Source organism: Wasmannia auropunctata, unplaced genomic scaffold (genome assembly GCF_000956235.1).
Source record: "Wasmannia auropunctata unplaced genomic scaffold, wasmannia.A_1.0 LD336069.1, whole genome shotgun sequence".
Taxonomy (NCBI): Eukaryota; Metazoa; Arthropoda; class Insecta; order Hymenoptera; family Formicidae; genus Wasmannia; species Wasmannia auropunctata.
The window spans coordinates 1571236-1594036 of record NW_012026821.1 but is presented as its reverse complement, the minus strand read 5'-3'; the positions used below and the strand labels follow the sequence as shown (position 1 = coordinate 1594036).

Genomic DNA, 22801 nt, shown 5'->3' with positions numbered 1-22801 from the left:
CAGCGGCGCCATAGAAAACTTGCTCCGCACCAGTCTAAGTTTAAATGCAAATTTTAGCGCGCGGCGCCACCTCCACCTCCGTCTCGTCCCTGCATCGTCGCCTTCGTCTTCCGTATTATCCGCCGCCGCTGCTCCCTTCGCCGCGAAGCGTACGTTTCCGGCGTGCGAGAGCGCACGGTCGATTTGCGAAAGCGAGGGATTCCCTCTTGAATCAATCGCATCGTAACTCAAATGGTAATTCCGCGCTAATTCGTCGTATTCACTGCAGTCAATTCTAAGAAACCCGAGGTCTGCGGTACGATTCGTATTCGCGTGTGGTTGCGACACGCTACAAACATCACTCTCTCCCCCGGATGTCGGTCTACGATTTTGAAGAAAATTCCAATTTTTGTCGAAAACAATTAATTTCCAAAACTCACGAGCGTGCGTGATCCTGCCGACTCTTGAATCCTTCGTTAGTCCAAAATTCATTCCCGTTTTCTTCCCTTTTGTTAAAGATTCCGCGAACAATAAGGACATTATGGATACTAAATCGTCGGAGTTCACTCGAATGTACGACACAATAAACCCCACGCTAATAGCATCCGGGCCAACTTCGGGTGGAAAACTTTCGCTGTGTTCCGAACCAGAATAGAATTTAACGTTAGTCTCTTAAGCCAAAGTCCCGCCGGGGCTTCGTTCCGCCCGATGCTTTCTTATCCCTCGAGAAGTGCTTGATAAATAATGTTCGATTAAAGGATTACCGCAGCACACGCGTGGCAGTGTCAGCAAACCGCTAATGGATAACGCTGGATCGCAAAGCTCTTTCTTTTTTTTCCGCCCTCGAAAGCGACCACGTTTTCGCTGATACGATCCGTTTCTGTTTTCCGTTTGCGTTTTGCTGCACGCTGCCAGCGTGAATCAATCGCGAAAGCCGGCGGTTTTTTTTTATACCGTAGTCCTTTTAAACCGATCACCGCTACGGATATTTACAAAACCTCGCAAAATAATCCTTTGAATAAAAGAAACGGTTAAAAAATAAGCGACTTTCAATTTGCAACACAAAATTGCATGGATCTAAAAACAAACAGCAATCTCTGTGGTGAAACTTTCTGATATAAAATCTACGTATTTAAATACGCTCTAAATTGACTCCTTTGAGACTCGATCACGAGACTGATACATTGCGTCTATATTTGCTTGTCTATATCTGAGATTGTTGCCAAAAGATGATGCTGCACTTGCTCATTATATCGAGAAAGTTTTCGGCTATTAATCACGCACGCACGATGCCGAAATTACCGCTGTCTAATTATTTCCCGAGAGAGGGAATCCCCCGCGGTGCGCCGGGAACTTATAACTCGTCGCGCGGGAAATTACTGCACGCGTGGGCGAAGCACTTGGCGCGCTCGATCGTTATTTCGCATCGTCAGGGATCGAAAAATTAATCGATCATCCGACGACGATGGCTGGAAAAATTCCGCGGCTGCACACACGTGCGCGCCACGCCACGCGTGACTGACAATCCGGCGCAGTCACGGACACGTCCGTTGTCGGATTTCAGTCGACGTTGCGCGCCGGCGGATTAAGTTGAAATTGTCAATTTAACAACCACTTCGAGTTTCAAGTCAATATTTTTCGAACGCTCGTCCGGCGGCGGATTATCTTCCCGACGTGAGCCGGAATGGCACACTGCAGTCAGCAGTGGGGTTCATAATTGTTTCATAATTTTCATCGCTCGGTCGAGTTGAATTATGTCGCCAGCGATTCGAGCGATTATGACAATAAAATACACGACAAATATTTAAAATGTACACACGCGATGTCACATGTAAAATATTTCAAAATAATATAGCAACATAATTTGGAACGAATTCAAATCACTGCGGCTCGGCTGTTTTTTTTAATTCTCGTATTCGTTACGTTTTATATATATTTTTTTATTTCGGCTAAAAGTTCTTAAAATTATCTCGATGTCCTTTCAACTTCTCTGTAATGATCACTCGCGTATTACTTTTTAAATCCGCCCGTCATCTCTTCCCGCGCGTCACATTGCGGTCGCTATTCAATTTCATTTTCCAATTACGCGTGTTTTGGCGCTACACACGAAGAAATATGCATTAAAAGTATCTCCTCTGCCCCGCGCGCGCGCGCACGTGGGACGGGACGACGCATCCCTCCGCGAGCGGCTTAAAAGCATCCGAGCGTCAGGGCGAAGCGCCACGCCGAGAGCTCTCGATTTCAGAAGATTTCAGTCCCGCCGCCAATCCCGGGATTTCACGGAGATTAACAAACACGCACTCGCGCGTTGATATCGCGATGCCGGGGAAACCGACACTGCTGCAGTATGCATAAGATTCAAATTCGCAGGGTGGACTTGTCCGCCTCCGCGCCGTGTGTCAGCGGCGGCATATCGCCGCTTTTACACGCCGGTCTTCGTAAATAGCTTTCGCGAAACGCGAGTTTAGCGAAGTATTCGACTGCACGCGCGCGCGCGCGTGTTTGTGTGTGTGTGTGTGTGTGTGTGTGTGAACACGCGAGGGGCGCATCCCGGAACGGAGAACTTCGCTCACGTGATAACCGTATAGGCGAGACTAGAAGGATGTTGGAAAATATTTGCAGTTTCCGCGACAACACTTTGTCGATATATGCGTATATATATATATATATATATCTATGTGTGTGTATGCGTGTGTATATACGCACACGCCGGTATGTCGTTAAATAAGCAGCGTCATAAGTGGTTGAATTTGTTATCAAAAGGTCACGCCAGCTTACATCGCAAGCGTTAATTAGCTTGACGTTTTCCGCACGATAAACTAGATCTTCCCTCCTCCCTCCCCCCCGATGTTGTGTTATGCAAATTATGCGTGGGCGCGTCGTGCGGTACCGCGCGGTGCATTATATAAACTGGCAACATGACAAATATATTTTCAATCGCGCTTATCAAACTCATATAAATGAGATATGCGTCAGCGAAGCGGATAATTAATGCCGCGGAAAATGGTCCGCGTAATCGCGCGTACCAGCCCTGATAAAATTAACAATATAAATATTACGACGTGAATGATAATTGACGCCAAGATAAACTCGCTATTGTGGCAATTTTCGTTAATAAACACCTAATATATCATGTGCATGTAACGTACCCCCCCCCCCCCAAAAAATCGTGAATCCATTATCCACCGGCGTGAATTTTTTATTTCATAAAATTGCCGGAAGCTGGTAGCTTTAATCATTGATGATTGATCATTATCTCTCTTGTGTTGTATCAAGCGTACTAATTTTTTATTATTATTTAATGAGAAACGTACTAATGACATATGTACGATGAGATAAAAGCGCATTAATTTTTAGAAAAGAGGAGAAGTGACATGAAAATTCAATAATTGAGAATGACGCACGAATTTCGATTGGACTAATTGAGAAGAAAATGAAAGATGATATTCATTAAATATGTATTACTCGTTGAAAAAGGAAATCTCGATCAAAATAAAATAATTTAATTAAATATTTCCGTATTTCGTTTCGACTGTAATAAATTATGAATTAGAGAGGCAAATGTTATTGGCATTTACCTTATTAATCACTTCCTTCTCGCGAAACGTATTAGAAAAAAAAAAGTAATATTATTGATTGATGCGTTTAATACAAAATGAATCCGATAATTATTGCATTTTTGCGCTTTAGCTGCAAACTTTTCGATAAATCTAAAACCAATATTCCAGTACCGGTTATTATGCGAGGTAATTTTTGAAATTCTTGTATAACATAATATAATGCAAAATAGAGTCCTGCGCGTGAGACTCGTGCGAAATTATCCGTGGAAAGAGTGCTTTTCTTTAGCCGTTTACGTTCTTGAAACTTGAAACTTCGTGAGGATTTTTTCGAGGAGGAGAATTTATATCTGTGTGCCGACAACAGTCCGGATGTCGAAAGGAACGACCGGTGTGTTTGCAGAATTAATCAAGCTCTCGTTAAACAAGTAGAAGTGGGACAAACGGTAGCGCGCTTCTTTCCGCGTTTCTTCCGCACAGACGTCGCGCACAGACGTTTAATTATAACGTTCTCCAGCCGGTGTGCCGCAACGCGACGCGCAATTCGGCGGTAGTATCGAACTTCTCTCCGCTGCGGGATAACGTCGCACGATTTTATCCTGCTGCACCCAAAATAGCCTATTCTGCAATTACTTCGTTCCCGCTTCTGCTCTTCCTGCCTGTAATAAAACGATCGGTATCTGACTACTGGGAGAGTATAAAGACGCACAGATTCTGTCGTTGAAAATTTTCTGAAATTCTCTTCTATTCGCAAACACAACTGTCACTCGTGCGGGACAATTCGCGATAAGCGCACGCGTTTACGAGTTTTCGTAAAGAGTGACCCAAAAATTGCTCGTTTTTAGGCCCCCGATTTTGCGACTGAACAGTGTGCCAAATGGTATCTTATAATGAAACATTAATCACAGAGAAGTTTCAAGTTGAGGTGACAATTGTTCAGAGCTAGAACGGGGGTCGAATTAAAGTTCGTATCGAATTATCACAGGTCTGGTATTTTAAGAAGGTTGATCCAGCCAATGAAAGCAAGATCGCAATTGATCGCAGTTTTACGTAAATGACGCTCTTTTGAATGTAAAAAATCGGGTTTTCGCGTAAAGAGATGTAATATGTGACCCTCTCCTCCAGCTATAAAAATTGTCACCTCAGCCTTCTGTGATTAACATCTCATTATATAGAGTAACATTTTCAATTTTAGGGTGTTTCCTCTCTCTTGGAGTTAAGTCCCAAAATCGAGGGCAAAAAACCACCCTTTTTGGGGTCACTCTTTCCATCCTGGTAATTTTTTCTCACCGTAAATCGTACGTTATCGTATACGAGTTATAACTCCATCCCGCGTCACTCGCAGACGAAGAAATAATACCGGAATAATTTTGGCTCAAGCGCGTTCCGTCCGACCCTCTTATACGAATTCCTCGCGAATGAGACCGCGAATATCGCCGTCGTCTACGGCGATGGTCATTTAATTTTTCCGCGCGTCGTATTTTGCATAATGGGCTCTCCGGTGTTTTGCCTTCGTCCTCTTCACCCCGCGCGCGACTGCGACTCCGTAAGAAAAGAGGGCTTTTTGCATGTGCTAATCGCCGTCTGTTTTGAATTTCATTTTCGGAGACACTTGCGTAATCTCGTGTCGGGATCTCACTCTCTCCCGTCACTCCGGTCTTTAATTACTTCATCGTCTTCGCTTCTCCGGTTCGGGTCGTTTCGAACGCACTTAAGGGCACCGGGTTATCGTCGGACTCGCCTCGATGGCAATCACGAGACGCAAAATTGTTAGTCAAATCGACATCATCGCGGACGCGCGCGTTGCTTTTAAAAGGGTTATTGAAAAACTTTCGTCCTGCCGCGCAGCTTCCGTCGCTGTTCCGAATCGAATCGGGGGCCGGAATATGGCGATCCGGAATGTATCTCCCCCCCCCCTCTCCACCCCTCCTCCTCCCATCTCTCCTGGGCAGTTTATCGTCAAGTGTTTCCGATCGATTTCTTTATCAATCCGCGGCGCTTGAAAGGGAAGAAAGGAACGCAATTAATCGGCTTTCAATGATCCCCGCGGATCGCCGGTGTTCCATTTCAGTCGGATGATTAATGGAAACGTTTAATGGCTTCCGTTAGGCCGGGTCGGAAGATACAAAGCGCGAAAGTGTGCGTGAAAAATGAATGGATTGAGTCGCGTGTTGAAATGGGGTGGGTACATGATAACCGGAGAGTATCGCGCACAAAAAACGTCGAGTGCAGCGAAATTAGTTCGAGAGCTTTGATTTTCAAATTACACCGCGCAAAATAGAATCCGGTTCGCGAGTGTATCGTTAGCGCAATGAAATTAAAGTACTGTAATTTCTTAGTGTCGTACACACCGCGATTTCCTCCGCGTATATCGTTTTCGTATATACGACACGCTTAAAGGGGCATACAATTAGAGGCTTGTGAAGAGCTCGAGGCGGGTTAATTGGAAAGGGAAACTGCTCTCTCCGGCTGTGCGAATGCGACGTAATTCACCTGCGGCGACGTTCCGGGAATCGGTGTCGATGTTCCGGACCGCCGCTTAGCCGCGGTCGTCGATCCAATCAAGCCGACGGGCGCGTCGCGCGGTTTCTTTTATCTGTGTTGGGTACTTTCCCTCGTTCCTTCGAGGAGATCCTCGACCGCGGAACGGCACGGAGTGCGGAGGAACGACACGCCGTCCGGGGGAAACTGCGATCGTACAACTTCACGAAATCTTATAGCTGGTCACGGGTCTCGGGCGCGCCGGCAACCCTCCCCGGATGCGACTTGCACACCCCGCCATGGGTGAACGCGGGGTCTCCGAGCGCGAAGCCATAAACGCGAAGAGAGAAACTTTGGAGAAACCTGTCGGTTTCGATGGAGACTCGACTCGAGCGCAATGCTCACCTCGCACCGTCCCTCCCGTGGGGCAGACTTCGCGACGCGACCGATTCCAGCGACGAGCGAATCGAGGAAACGCAAAACGCTTTAACAATTCCAGCGTTCGTTCGGAGATTCGAGCTATATGCGTTACGCGGGCACGGGGTCGCTCTAACAATAGGAAAGCTGGCAACCGAGAAACGCGTATTGTCCTCCCGCGAGCTCGCGTATCACCCGGCCCGAAGGTTTTAATATCGGATCTCTCGAAAAGAGAGCGATATCCGCCTCGCAGCGAGTCGCATCAGCGTTTCATCGCAGATACCCCGAGCGCGCATGCAAATGCGGCGCATAAGTTAGCATAAATAAGGACTGTTCCGCGAGCGTGCAGCACCGGCTGGAGAGGGGGTGCTAAGCAACTGAGAGCCTGGCTATTGAATGTGTACGTTTCTCTTCTTGAAACGTACGTGCGCAAGGGTCAAAGGATTTCTCTTTTCTTAGAACGTGTTCCGACATGTAACCGAATTATTTCTTTATCCGAAACGAGAGAGTTTGTGAACCTTACAAAGTTTAAATCCTTATAAAGTTTAAACACCCTCATAAAGTTTGAAAGTTAGTTTTATGCGGTCTGAAATACGTGTATCTTGGTCGGTTCGTTCTAATTAACTCTCCTCCTGTCGATCCAGAACAATTTTCTTAGAAAGTCCGTTATAGAAAGTATCCTTTTAACATTCACGAAATCCATTGAATCGGAATCACAATCAAAATTTCTTGTTTAATTATCGATAGTTTAATCACAATCGACGATTATTTGAGACCTGGTTATTTTTATCATATATTAGCTACTCATTAATTATCTCACGAATTAAATGTTAAATTTGTCCAATCGTTTTAATCGCGCTAATTTAAATACTCAGCAGTTTTGCTCGGTGATAAATTTGATTGCACGCCGCTCACAATTCGATACCCGCGCGAAGAATTTCTCTCCCCCTCGCCATGCCATTATACGTCGGAATGGAGTTGACGTTGCTGAAGACGTATAATTGAAAATGATAATGATATTCGCGAGAGCTCCCAGTTCCGCCCGCATCGTCAAAATTCGACCCGTGAGAGCGAGTAAATAAGCGCTTTCGGAATAAACCTGCGTAACTAAAACAAACTGACGCCGACGTCTTACGAGTGAGATAATAGTTCTCTTGATATCAACGCGGCGTAAAATGTGTGCAAATTAACGTCAGTTTTGTTATAACATTCTAATGAATTCGGGCGTCGTATTAAGTATTCATGCGCATTATTCATCAACCTTCACTGACAATTGTTACCGTGCGCGAACTCGGAAGGAAAGATATAAAAATGATCACTTTTTCAGATCTTTTACGTTCGCGGAGCACTTTTCGATTTTAATTGAGAAGAAATTAAGAGGGTCGTGCGAAATCATAAAACTATCTATCTTTTTTTACATCCCTTTCTCATCAATAAATCATCATACTCGAATTATCTATTTTATATCCTTCTCCATTCGATTTCTTCAGCCAACATTTTGATCGACTTTTTTTTTAAACAAGCTTTTTCTGAATTTTAATTGTAATTTGAATATCAGTTTTTTGCAAACTCGATCGCTCGTAACTTTTAATGATAATTTTTTATTACCGAATGATCGATCATTCATTTATTTCTAAAAAAATTAAAAATTAATTTAAAAAATTGGTTTGGTGAACTTCCCAACAAAGAGATATATTAGAAAGTAAAAAAATGTAATTTTATAGGACAATTTCAAAGTACTTTTAATGTTACTTGATACTACATCTTTCACATATTTTACAACGATTTATTGTTTTTATTACTGTTTATTTATTTATTGTTTATATTTACTGTTTTTATCTATTTCAAATCAAGGCTACAGAATGTTAAATGATAAATTAAATAAAAATTTAAAAGAAATTTTTTGAAATTATTTCTTGATCATCCGCTCATAATTTATGATGGGACTCGTTTTATAATTATTTAAATATATTAAAAAATTAATTTAAAAAAAATGCCAATAAAGAGCCGATATTGAGTAGAACTGTGTAAAAGTGTAAATTATTATGTAAAAAAATTTTTTCCTGATTATTGTTTATAAAATTATTTCTTATAGTTGCACATCAAAATGTGCAAAAAATAATCTTGTTTTTGGGACTATTAAAAAATTGATATTTTGATTATTTAGTACATCATCTCTCTCAATAACCAGAAAACAGCATTAAAGTAATATACGATTATCGCTTTGTATAACAGTTATAATGATCACATAAATAATAATATCATATTATCAGTTTTGAAGTAAAGTTGTATTTGTATTATTTTATACATGGCAGGGGAAATGAGGAAGTGTACAGTGACCGTTTATCGGTGAAACGGTCATTCACCGGTGCATCTACCCGAACAATGCATATATATATGACTGCAAATAGCATTGGAAATGTGCTGGATTACATACGAAATTATATACGCCTCGCGCTCGTAACCCATTCGATTTGATTCGACCGCACATTGGTCGCTCAGAATCAAACCCATTGTTTTACAACATATATAATTACGGGAGCAGCTTGCGATCGACGTGGTTAGACCTCCAACTCTACAGGGTGAGAATCTCCGACCGGAGCTGTCGTTTAATTTGCGGATTCTTTGATCAATACGAGAGATCGATGATTAGATTTCCTAACAAGGTACCGAGATATCTTAATTAGAATTATAATACATATCCCGACATAATTAGAAATGTCATAATTAGAAATATTCGTTTTTTTGCGTTTTACAAACGCGTGTCCGAAAAAAAATCAAAAGGACTGTACACGTAATTTAGGAATAAGAAACGTTGGGAACTGTAGAACCCTCGGCCGAGGGATTACTCACTCACGAAATCAGTCAAGCATCATTGAAATCAATGTGAAATCAAGTTAAATCAGTTGAAGTCATTTTAACATCAAATTTTTACGAAATCAAATAATCGAACATAAAATCACTAATTGAAATTATTTGAAATCATCTAAGATCAAACGAATCATACGAAATCGTCCAAAACCATTTTAGATTTATAAAAAAATTGATATCACTTTAAAATCACATTGAAATTGCATGAAATTGCCATTCGTGAGTGAGTAACTCCTCGTCTCCACATCTGACAATAAAAATGGATCAGAAGGAGAAACGCAGAAGTGGCAACTTTGCAGAGTATTATAATAATAGATGTTCCTTTCTTCTTTTATCAAATCTAACGTTTTGAAACGAAAGTGGCATAGTTTCGGAACATCCTGTATAACGCCGTACGAAACGATGGTGGCAGTGGCGGCAGCGGCGCGCGTTTCGTTTCATCGCCGTGGTTGCATGCCCGAGCGCATATTAAACTGTTACAAAGTAAAATTAGTTTGATTAATTCAAGTCGTCGACGGGGCTTTGTCGCCGATCCGATCGATCCCCCGGCGCGTTTTGTCACGCTCGAGAAAATCACGATGCACGGCGCGACGCGGAGAAGTAACGCACCATTTCCGCGCAAACTGCCGCTACAAATTACGTTCCTGTTGAATCACGCGCGCGCGCGGCCTCTAATCCGGCTCATTAGGATAATAAAATCCACTTTGAATCCGCGCGCGCGACGCGGACGTGATAAATGAGGCTAACCGTCTCGGACGTCATTCCGTTTAGCGCTGAATTGAACGTAATAACAAATTCCATATACCCGCGGAAGAAAAAAAAACGCAGGTCCAAAATAATATTTCCATTAACAACAGAATTGCCTTTGAATCGCGCGAGCTCCATGCGATGGAGTTTTAATAGTATAATGCTTTATTTGCTACGTGTTTTCCGCGCGGAGAGTCCGCGCATAGAGATCCATTCGAATTTCGCCCGCAACTTTGTTTTTGTTATCGTAGGCTGTGCATGTTATATTCACGGACGACTGAAATGTTATTGACTGCGCGTAACCTGCAGCGGCCTGTTGCAAAACACGTAACAAGCATCGCAGTTGAAATTCACCTGTCAATCTTCTTGGAGAACTCGGTTAGGGAGTCCCATCGGCGAATGATTAAGTAATTTGTTAAATATGTAAAAACGCCATAATGGGGAAATGAAAATTCATCGAGAGCTCCATTGTTTCGGACTTATAATGGAAAGTCCCGGCGAGATCATAAATCATTGCCCTCTGCGCTATTTCAAGAAGGAAGTAATTAAAGTTAAATGATCCCCACTAGCATATCGCAAGCGCGATTATTATAAGAAATTTATAATGGCAAATAGATGCAGGAGGATAAGCTAGCGAGGAGCAGCTGGGAGATTGTCGTCGTCGTCGACGACTCGCGATCGACCCTTCGTGTCGGGATGAAAAAGGGCTAACTGTCACCCGCGCCGTTGGGGGAGTATCGATTTAAATATAAAAACGATGCCGGTGGAAAGATATACGAGAGGCTTACAGTATCTTGACAGTCTTCTTCCTTTTTTCATTTTAAGCTCCCCACGCCGTCGCCGAGAGGCTGGGGTTTGTCCTACGGACGGTGGGGTTTGTCCCCATGAACCTCGAGACTTTCCTTCCTTCCTCCCTCTCTCTCTCTCTCTCTCTCTCTTTCTCTACGTTCTCTTAAGCCGCCCGTATTCTCGCGTCCTCCTTGTTTTGTCCGGCACACAAGAAACGTCCACGAGTCGATTTATTTTCGACGGGCCGTAAGGAGACGTGGGGGACTCTGAGAAAAATAGTATCTACGGAAGTACGAAAACAACGCATTCCAATACAGATACATATGTAGCTAGCTTGCTAAAAAATTTTTACATCATCGAGAACGAGAATTATAGCGTTGTTCAAGTAAATATACCGGTGAATAACCGGTTTACCGATAAACAATCACTTTACACTTCCTCATTTCCCCTGTCATATATATGTATAATACAAATACAACTTTAATTCAAAATCAATAATATAATATTATTATTAATATAATTATTATAACTATGTTATACAGAGCGAGGATTATAAAAACGACACCGTGATAATTGCTTAGCTTTGCTAGCGCTTTAATTATATGTTTCTTTTTTTATCTTTCATAGAGAAGCGAAAAAAAAATTTATTTCCAGGAAAGCTTTATGAGAAAGCCAATTATCAATCGCGTTTGCAACTCGAATGCTATTGAAACATCAACGTTTTTCTTTACGGAACATAAACTGCAAGTTGATTAAGGGATTAAGTTAGCTTGGCAGAGGCTCGGGACACCCTGTACATAAAACTACCGATAACGAGTCAATGTGCGTTCGAACGAGGCGCTGAAGAATCGATGAGAGACAAATTCCCGTGTTTTAATTAAATTCCTTTTGTACAGGCGGCAGCAATGTGACAATTTATTTTAAAATCGACACCCGCCGTAACTACCGTGGAAACACGATTTACTTTCTACGTCGTATATGACGTTGCCGCGTGCCGACTATGGCTTTTAATACTGACAGTCACATCTGGTTCTGACGCTATCGGTTACTCGAAAATTTCTGATGGCACTTTTACGTAAAGAAAAATAACATAACAAATGTTTACAATACTTGAAAAATATCGATACTTCTAATTCCTAATATATTTGATGGAAAAGGAGAATATCTGTTATTTTATTGCACACACGGAAAAAACGAATATTTGCTGAATATAAATCTGAAGATAATTTTGTTGGGCTGTCAAAATAATTGTGTTGAAAATTCAAACTGCTTGCTAGAATATCAAAACGTTTTACAGTAATGCTCACATTTTTTTGAGTTTCCAAGAATATTATTCTAAAATACATTTTCAGATCTATATCTAGTATAATTTTTTGTAGCCCTTCCAATAAAATCGTTCTTTTCGTGGACACATATTTTAGCGCGGGTAATCACGTACCGCGACATAATGTCAACCACATTATTGCTGCGAATGTTAAAGAACGTTTTTTATCATCGAACAATCGGGGGAGGGGGGGAAATATGTCACGTCGCCAAAAGTAGAATTTCATATCGGCAAATGTCACGCCGTAAGAATTCAAGCGTCCGGTGTTGCGCGCGGAATTTAATAAAGGCATAAATACAATAACGTACCGCATGTGATGGCTTTCGCGAAGGGGGAGGAGAAGAACCCTTTCGCGTTCCTTTTTTCTTTTCCCTTCCCAATTTGCGATCGCCGTCCCACCTCGGCGACTCAGGCGTGGTTTTTTACCGCTCTCGTCTCTGGTCCCGTCGTCGAGGCGTCGCGACGGGCGAAACGACGACGAGCACCGTCGAAGGTCGTAAAGATGCAAATGCACCGTCTCCGGGAGAGATTGCCGGCTGTCCCGAAACCGCCGGGAAATACCTAGCCGATGAATCCACCAGGCCCTCTCAATGCCGCCCTGAAAGCCATGTCCCGCGGGGACATCGTGAGTCGGGCTCCTCAATTCGCAAATATGTATTACGGGAGGCGAAAGGGCAAGTATTTCCGAGACGGTTTGGAAGAGTATACGGCCGTATATCTCGCTTCGTATATCCTCGGGATATTCCTCGCGTGAACCGCCGTAAGGTACATGCACGCTGCTGCTGCTGCTGCTGCTGCTGCTACGAGAGAGGTAAAGAGAAAGTCTTCGAAGCGTGAGGAAATACACGGGCAGCGAACTGAGTTTGGGCAGTCGAATATACATTTGGATGGCTGCACCCTCTCTTTCTCTCGCCGCGCGTGATCGATGAGGCAGCCGAAACGAGGTGAAACTCGAAAAAAAACACGCGTCACGTCTCGCTTTTCCCAGCTCCCTCTCTTTTTTTCCCACTATTTCAGGAAATTACCCGCTATTAGCGTTACGCGTAACGGTAAATTTATCTTGCTACTAATTACTGCAATATTCCTCCTCCTTTCCCCTCCCCCCTCTGAAAATGCTGACGTTCTCGTTACGATAGCGAATGCATAAGTCACGAAAGGCGCGTCGCCGTGCCTGGTGTCCGGTAGTGTCTAATAAACGAAAATTTATTCCCGCGCGCGACGCGCCGGTTTATTTGCCGGCAATTTTGCCCGAGAGTCGTGCGCGCGGTCGTGTCGCCGCGCCCCAGACAAAACGGGTGTATATTATTCGGCTTGTAATTATAATTCGCGAATTCGCGCAGGGTCAGCTCCGGGTTCATCGGTAATTCCTTGGACAGCAAGAATTATTGTGCACAATGTTCAACGTGCCGCGTATTAATCGTTAATCTTAATTACGGCCACCGAACGAGGAGCAACGAGGTTGCCGCCACCGAATGCAGATGTACCATAAAATGAGTTGGCTCTTAAAATTACGTAAAAGAGAATAATATAAAAAGAAATATATATTGATATAATTGCTATAGCTATAACACGGATTATATATTATTTTTATCGCTGAAAAAAAGAGGAAGGGGAGAGTAAGACCGTTTTTGTGGGTGTGTCTTTAAATGGACTTTTGCGCGCGCAAGTAGCGCGCGGATTTAGTTTGGCAATGCGTCGAGCTTAAAATCGTTGGTTGGCCTGGCGGCGGTTTTTATCCGATTTTATGCGGCGAATCTTCCCACGTGAAAAACTGCTGGTTAAAATAAATGAACGTTAAATCTACTAAAGGGATATAAGATTATTCGGAACACTGGGCTTTTAAAGCCCCCGCGCGTGCGATTGTTATACCATTTCACGTCGGTGATGCTTTCAATTCGCAAAAAAAAAACACGTGTATATACGATCGCACTGTCCGAAATGCCACGGCGAATATATCAGTTCAATTCAACAAATAATACGATTTTTCGTTAGCGGACAGATTGGATTTTATGAGTGTAAAACCGGAAAATTTTTATAGAAATAAAATTGAAATCTGATTGAAGACAAAATTAATATATAACATACATGCAGAAAAGTGTGCCAGGAAAAGCTTAAACGAGTTAAACAAATTGATATAAATTATCCAATTAATTATTGGAAAAGGTGATTAATTTTTTCTTGTACATGTTTTGTCTATCTATTTTGTTTGAATATATTTTTTTAAATATTCTATGCGTTCTTGTTTTAATAACATTTTCAATTAATTTTTTTCACGCACGATTCTCTCACACCTCGTGGCGTATAACTAGTGTGCAAACTGGATCAGTAATTTAGTGGTTAATCGGAAATGTCCAAGCGAACGTGTAACGTAATCGCGTTAGGCATAATAATGATCACGTTGGCTGCCGATTATCAATTAAACTTTTCTAACTACTTTCGCAACTTGAACGAAGGCTTGTGTTTATCCTATCCATTGTCAGCGATATAAATTACAAGGCCAGCCAGCGATGACGATGCGGGCTGCCTGTCGTGAGCCCTCAGTAGTAGTCTCCGTCTTTTTCAAGCTTGATACCGATTAAACTTCCTCTTAATTTCAACATACGGCTATCTCGGCATTGTATACGTCTTATTTATAAGACTGAATAATAAAGCAACTCGGCGAAGTTCATTATCGGGTGCACATCGGGTTCCTTTAAGGCAAGTAAGAAGCGACATAAAGACGAGCGGAGGACAAGCTTATTTATACAAACTTTAACTTTAACAACGTAGTCAGCATTTTTAAGAGCGGAGAAAACTTCGTAAAGATCCTTGTGCAAAATTAAAATTATCTCCATTATCTTTTCTCATTGCTGTTTCTTATATTTAAGTTTTATCATGCTGTGCATACTAAAATTTTAACAGTCCAAGTTATACAACTTGTGACAGTCAGTTATAAAGTTAAATAATTTTGACAGTCAAAGTTACAGAAATTCTGTGCGTGTGTTCTAATTTTTCTCTTATTTCTATATTAATTCTCTAATTTTTCTAATTTAGAAAAAAGGTATAAACTGTTTGTACACATATTTTGTATCACCTTAGCTTAGCGCTCTTTTCGTTTAGTTTCAACATCATTTGCACGCAGTTGCGACATTTGTTTAAAAAAAAAAAAAGAAAAATAGCACAGTTTCAAACGAACGACCGCGATTGTTCGTGCGAGATTTCCACCAAACGACAATTGAAATTTTTTGCGGTCTATCGGACAAAAGCCATATTTATTATCTCGTTAATTTTAATCCCCCGACCACGCTGTGTGACCCAGTATCACGTACACCTCGACGACAATGATTTACGGCGCTTTTCCGGTACAATAAAGCCCGGGATGTGTACGAACGTACACACGTACCTACACACATGCACGCAATATGCGTATACTACTCGGCAAAAACGAAAACCGCACCATCTACTTCTATTTTGCCCATTCCACTTGCACGTACAGAGTGCTCCAAAATTGCCGGATGTCGTTTCCGCCGACGATCTTTCGATCTGCGAAAATGTGGCAGGGAATGTCGAATGTCTGCATTTTTCGAATAATTATCGATTGAACATGAAAAACTCGTCGATAAAATTCTCTTTCTCTCCTATTTTTTTCCCTTTCCTCTAACGGGTTTTAAGAAGGAAAATGACAGAAGACTATTAGACTAATATAAGCACAAGATTAATAAGAATGACATTTCACGCATCGCGCTTCTCTACATGAATATTTTCAAAGCAACAAAGCATACGTTCGTGCGCAATTCACGGAAATCCATTGGTATCGCAAAGGCAAGGCAACTAGAGGAGATCCTTTATGGACCTCGGACCTTCGTCAGGATTATTACAGTCATTGTTCAACGAAACTCCCCTCAGCTGGCTCCCGCGGGCAAAACCGAGTATCGTACCATCTGAGCTCAACAAGTTGATAATCTGCATCACCGCGAGTACCACCAACTTCGGACCTATAAGCGCTTTCAGTTGGTACATTAGCATCGTGTTTAATACACGAGCTAGTTGAATAAACAATTATCTATGTTTGCGCGTAATACGCGATTTTACGCGCGTAATTTAAACCGAAAGCTGAAGCGAGTTTTTCCCTCCCGCCCGACCGACGTAACGCGGGAAGTAAAAGCTACATACTATATACTATCGCATACCAGCGAGAATTGTGGCCTCTGCGCTTCCTCGAGAGATCGAGTTTCTTTGCAAAATCGCTGCGTTATACGTGAGAAGGACCGTCGGGATTAGCTTACACGGGACCGATTTTGTAGATTGCGCGCTATTCGACGCCGAGAGTTGACGCTGCAAGCCGAGAGATCGGCAGGCGTCTCTGATTTTCTCAAACTATTTGTTGAGGCTAATTCCTCTCGTACGCCCGACCTCTAGCCCCTCTATTTCTCTAACGCGCATCAGTCAACGTCACTACGAGTAAGATTGACGAACTCTCCTTATTCCCTCGGCGCGCGATGCTCGCGCAACTGTTATATAATGCTCTATTTAAGATTCCCCGCCGTTGTTTACGCCGTAAGGCGTACCGACGAAGCAAAAAGTCGCGGGATCGATCGACACTCCGGATAATAAAGGATAAGTCTGATCTGATAAATATACGAACTGCCGCTGAACGTAGCTTCACTCCCCGTTGCGCGGCACAATCCGATTATGTAGAGCAAGATTTCGCGGAGGATATAAAATCGAAAACGATCTCGGGGGCTGAAAACAAATAAAAAATAAAAATCCCAGCATTCCCAGCGCGCATTATGCGCGATCCAAGCGGATCTCCGGCCGGTTGTTCGGCCACCGACGATATTTCCGTGGACTTAATCACTAACGGTCGCGCGGACAATAAATCGCCCGTAATTTGCTTTAAGCTCCTCACGGAATTATCTATATCTACTTTCGCCAAAGTTACTGGATTATTCTCCGAGAATCGACTCTCTCTTTCTCTCTCTCTCTAACTCCCCACGCACACTCGGCATCCCCGCGCTTCTTCCGTCAAGCTCTTTAACTGCCTCTAGAACCAATTTTCCCCAGGAGAATTTATCTTTTTTCTCTCTCTCTTCGAGAGTTTTTAATATCTCGAGTATCCTGGAAACTGAGGCTCAAGTGAAACCCATGTTTGCGGAAAGATATCGAACGAGAGAAGTGTCTTTTTATCTACTAAGCGCTTAGCATGCTTCACTCCGATCAGACCGAGTGATCTTTCAGGTCGATTTTACGAAAACATTTCGTTACAGATACTGGGCAAGTGGTACGTCGTGGAAGTGCTGGAACACAGGACGGACCCCGCGAAGGCTGTGCCCCACTCGTACATCGTTGACTCTTGTCCAATCGTGAAATTGAGATCGTCGGATTACGGTTCGTTAAGACTGTTGTGGAGTGAAGAGTCTGGAAACGTGGAATACTCCTTCCGGATACCAAACATCAGCAGCAGAAAGGGCTTTTGGCAAACCATGACCTCGCAGAACGGTAAAACTTTATCTACTTCCGTGCGATCGCCTAAACTACAATTAGTTATTTGCACTGAAATTGCACGTTATTTTGATACTTATTCGCCGCGCCTTATGTTTACTTTTTCGTAAATGGGGTAAATTTTCGTAAATTTCGGTTTGAAATATAAATTTCGATGACAATGAAATTAATTCACTCATTATCGATGACAATGAATGAAATGCGAGAACACTTCTTTTCATATAAAATATATAGTTTCTCGTTACGTTCTAATGACTCTCATTTCAAATAGTTTTCATTATGGTATTAAATAGCATCTAATTTGTTGAATTCAACAATGCAACGTTGCGATTTAATTAACTAAAAAAGTAGACGATGGCTATTCCCGATCGGAATTAATATTGAAACCAGATACATTAATTAGCATCGGTGTGCAAATTAATGCGTTTGTATTGTACATTTGACATCCGCGCAATGAACCGTATAAACTAGAATCTGATGCAAAAACATATTTGCGTAAGGAGCAAATTGCGCGAATTGAGGCTCGTGATTGGTAACATCTGGCGAAATTAGGGTAACAGTGCGGTTTCAGGTTTATAACTTCTTTCCGGACAAATCGATCGAAGTCGAGCGGATGTGTGTGTGCGCGGGATGCGGGCTCTTTACTACTTTATATCTTAATCGAATCTCTCGGCATTCATCGATAAGTTCCAAAGTATTCCGACCGTTCCAATTATGAGAGTTACGGCTCTCATCGCGATTGATTTTCTATGTTATACAGTTAGTCGAATTAAGAAACCTTTCACGTGATAAAACCGGGATTCTTAATTTTTCAATCACTCTTGAGCAGCGTTTTGTCCGATCGATCTTTCTCCCTTCCTCCCCTACTCATCCTCCCTCTCTTGAGTGTCTCTTTAGAAATGAAGAAATGAAACTGCGAAGGACTCTTCAAAAATTACAAAAAAAAATAAAAAGAAAGACGACAAGCAATCTCCGCGAAACGCGTGCAACAATTTTGGGACTTTATTTTATAAATATCTCGAATAGCCTTTCGTGAATGGACGAAATTAAAACTCGGCTTTCGCCGGAATTTTTCAATTTGTCTCAAATTGTGATGAAAACGTATTGCGCTTTTGTTCGCTTCGCATTATTATTCCTATCTCGTTCTTTTCCTCCTCTCTCCCTCTTTCTTGCATCTTCCGGATTTTATCAATTCATTGCGTGTAATAAAATTTCTGAAGAAATATATATATAACTGACTTAAATATCTATTACTTTTTTAAAGAAAATTAAAAAAAACATGATTGGATGATATCGCTTTAAATATAGAGAAAAGAAATCAAAGTAAAAAAATTAAAAGTAATCGGAGTTTTTGATATTTCGTTGATAAGAAAATTGCAAATCGAATTTTCGTGTCGCATGCGAAGAGTTGTTCCCTCTGTTTCGATAACGAGGAGCGACACGAGGGAAACAAATATATCCAGTGCGCGAATTACGGCGCGCGGAGTTCAAAGTTCTTTCGAGGGTGATTATCATAAGCCAGTCCGAATAACCGATCACGCCGCGCCGCGCTTGCCGGGTGGTCGAAAGTTTCGGGGGGAGCAACTTCTCACGGAGGAGTAAATTGGATTAACGATTCCGGGTTGATCGCGCCACGAAAGTTGCATTAGGCATTAGGAACGTGCCATTAGACCGGCGGCTCTTAAGAGAGATATGCGCTTCGAATCGGATCGTCAAACGGCAAGCAAACACCCGCAACGGGCATTTCTCCGTCGGCGGAAGAATCAGTCAGGAATTTATTCCTCGACGAGATTTGCATTGCGAACCTCGAGAGAAGCTGTAAACGCGAGGGAAGCGAAAAAAAGGACTATAAAGTAAATCGAGACAACACGACGTCTAGGTAAAAAAAAATTATAGTATTCTAAATCAAATGAGTTTCTTCTTATATACGGATTTCTTGATCAATTCTAATATTGAAAGCTAAGCGATAATTACTTATAATAATAAAAGAAATTAATTTGAACGGTTATACGAAAATAAATCGGACGAGAGAATCAATTGGATTGGATGATCATGTTTTCAGTGCGTTGAGACAGAGAAAACTGAAGTGAAACTGAAGTAACGACATTATATGATAAAGATATTGGACTAATGGTTGTTACAGCAAAATAGCGGGAATGGAAAAATAGAGAAAGTAAAGCAAAAAAGGAAACGGGTTATTGCACTCGTTCGACATTCGGACTGACTGATGGTAAGGATAAAGATCTCGAAAAGGAAAGATACGAGATTAAATTGGTTCAACAAAACTGTTTGGCTCGCCGGTTACTTTCTTGAACTCCGACCTCCTTACTGCTGTTTGCTTCCATTGGCGGATTAAAAGCTCAGATTAAAAAGTTTGTTAAGTGAAAAGCAAAATGGTAATTTCTAGATTCCAAAAACACAAAGATAACGTTTCTACGATTAGAAACAATCATATTATTAGTGAATTAATTACCATTATTGTATAATTCATGAACGTCTTGAATATCGATTTTCTCTAAACGTATTATATATGTGGGTCTGTATCATTTTTGCCCATATTAAAGTTGATGAATCATTCAATAGTAACAAAAAAAGAACGATAATCCGAATGAGCTAGGGGTATTTGATGTAGTTGTTATCCGCACAAAATGTTCAGATAAGACGGAACGTAAAACGAGATATTAAACGGGATAATATCCCGCAGACGGAATGAACAATCGCGTATCAATGTAATTCGGTAGAACACGATTCGCCACGGCGGCAATTAAAATCCGCGCCAAGACGCGTCGCGGCTAACGATCTTAATGAATTCGTGGAATCGTCCGTGTGATTATCGGTTAACCGTCAGTCGAGCCGGGACGGATAGAAGGATTCAGCCGTCGTAAACCGGCGAAGTCGAGGCATCCAATTACGACTGCCGGCTGTCGGGAGAATGACGCGGTAGGAGAACGCGGGGAATTCGTCGCGAGGCGCTCCCTGCCGTTGGAGAAAGCGCTCGTTGACGCGGAAAATAATTTTTCAAAAGTCGCATCGGCCATCTGCTCTTTCTAATTTCTTTCCGGCCGATTCTGCAAGTTCTTCCCCTCCTTCAGCACCTACCTCCTCCTCCATCTTTTCCTTCCCCCCGGGCTACCCTCCGTCGAGTAGCTTGTCCGACGTTATTCTTCGCTATCGGCCAACAGCAAATACAGCGGATCCCGTATAATGGTGCGCGGAGCAGACGCGGAACGTAATGCGGATTGAGGTCTCTCCGGGATTTCGTTTCAGTCCGCCTGCCCGCCGGAGTATACTAATCCGAAAACGATCTGAACTGCCGAGGATAATATGCCGCGGCATCGTGAAACTGCGCGGGTATATATACCCCGATTGATGCAGGAACGTTGTTTGTGGAGAACTTTGGGAAAACGACAAATACCGAGCCCGCTCTCATAACTAATCCCCCCGCGAATGAATCTTCATTCGGGAAAATGACGTCTCTTTCTAAATTGAGCGACTTTCACGTGTCTCTAAACCAGCCAGATTGTACAAGTTCTCTGCTTTTAAGCTAAAAGTGATAAGTATATTTATAATATAATCGATACTACTGATAAAGGTGCTCTAATAAAATTGGAAAAAAAAAGAATAATTATTAAAATCGACTATTTCTTAATGTCGTTTATTCATCAGTGTGCCAAATTCAATAGGCCTTTTATAATATACTTTTAAATATACGAGAATTTTTAAAGAAATTTCCAAACATATTAAAGATCTTTTCTCTGATCAATCTAGAATCGATTTTTTGTTAGTGAAAATTTAATTAATCGTAAACCTTTGGCGTAAAAGGAAGTATTATAATTACTTCCTGACAAGCAAGAATGTATTAGAGGAATCTATTTAAATTACTGGAGAGCATTTTTTAATTTTGACATTTTGACGTCAGAAAGCTCTCTCGTTAAACCCAATTTTGACACAGTATTTCAATATCGAGGCACCAGAAAAATTCCGGCGTAATAGAATTCCTGGGGAATATCTTTCTATATCAGAGAGAAGAGAGAGGAGAAAGCGAGGGATGATAAAAATGTATCTCAATACATTTTTAGTTGTGTATACAAACGGGAACAATTTATTATTTTCCACGCATAAATATGAAAATAACTAAATGTACATGTAAATATGTGAATAATTAAATTTACCGTGCTGGTTGATTAAATTTGGAGACACAGCGTTCCGGGTGAAAAGCCAAAAAAATAATGAAAAATAAATGTCAAGTATTTCTTCGACAAACAATGGATTTTAAATAATTCAAAAATATGATTTCAGCTCGTGCAAAAGTTTCGAAATTACATATGTCTTGAATATTTTTTCGGCTAAAATTACATTACGGTACCACATACGCGCGCACGTTTGATTACACAAAAGAGGAGAAGCATGCTGCATCCCAGGCCATTTTACTTAACGCAAAAAAGAGAAACTCGCGCGATCAACGGTCACTTTTTTGGTCGGCGCAACATGAGCGACTTTATTACGAAAAGTTAAATCAATTTCGTGCATTAGTCGCTCCTTGAGCCGGAAGCGCTATAGGACTGCGCGAGGATTCGCCCGCGAGAGAATGTTTTTGCCGTTTCATAGACGACGCGGAATGAAAACTTTCCTCTTCCTCTCGCCAAATTTAACTCCCTCTCCCGCCTCCTCTCTCCTCCGATTACAGCCGGGGAATCTCATCAGAGCTGCAGCTGCCGTACTTTAGCCACTAAAAACGAAAGATCTTGGGGAGAGGGGAGGGGAGGGAGGGGAGACAGTTTTTCGCGATGGAATTCATAATTCTCGTGCAACGTACTTCGCGGCTTACTTTGGACGCGACACTTGACGAGACGGCGAAGAGACCCTAGGGGGAAAGACTAATATATGGATGTAAGTGCCGCCTACGCCGAGATCTAAGCGCCGGTCGGAACAACTTTCCCGGAGAAGATAAAGACCTCTTACTGCTTGTACGACCGACCTAGTTTTCAAACTCGCAACCGGGCAGCCCTTTTTCCTTAAAAGTTATACGAGAGACGAGGGGGTGCATACGTAAACGTGCTACATAATCGACGATCGCATATATATATGTATATATAGAATTCAATTCAATTTAAATAGAACAAAATTTGCTAGAAATTTAATAAAAAATCAATTT

General features: G+C 41.9%; 1 protein-coding gene across 1 annotated transcript in view; it reads left to right on the top strand.

The window, feature by feature from the left end:
* Positions 1–22801, top strand: part of LOC105450079 — a 68813-nt gene that overhangs the window by 35640 nt on the left and 10372 nt on the right. The window contains exon 2 of the mRNA XM_011689726.1: positions 17412–17643. Within this exon, the coding sequence (XP_011688028.1) occupies positions 17412–17643 (232 nt within the window). The remainder of the gene's footprint in view (positions 1–17411; positions 17644–22801) is intronic.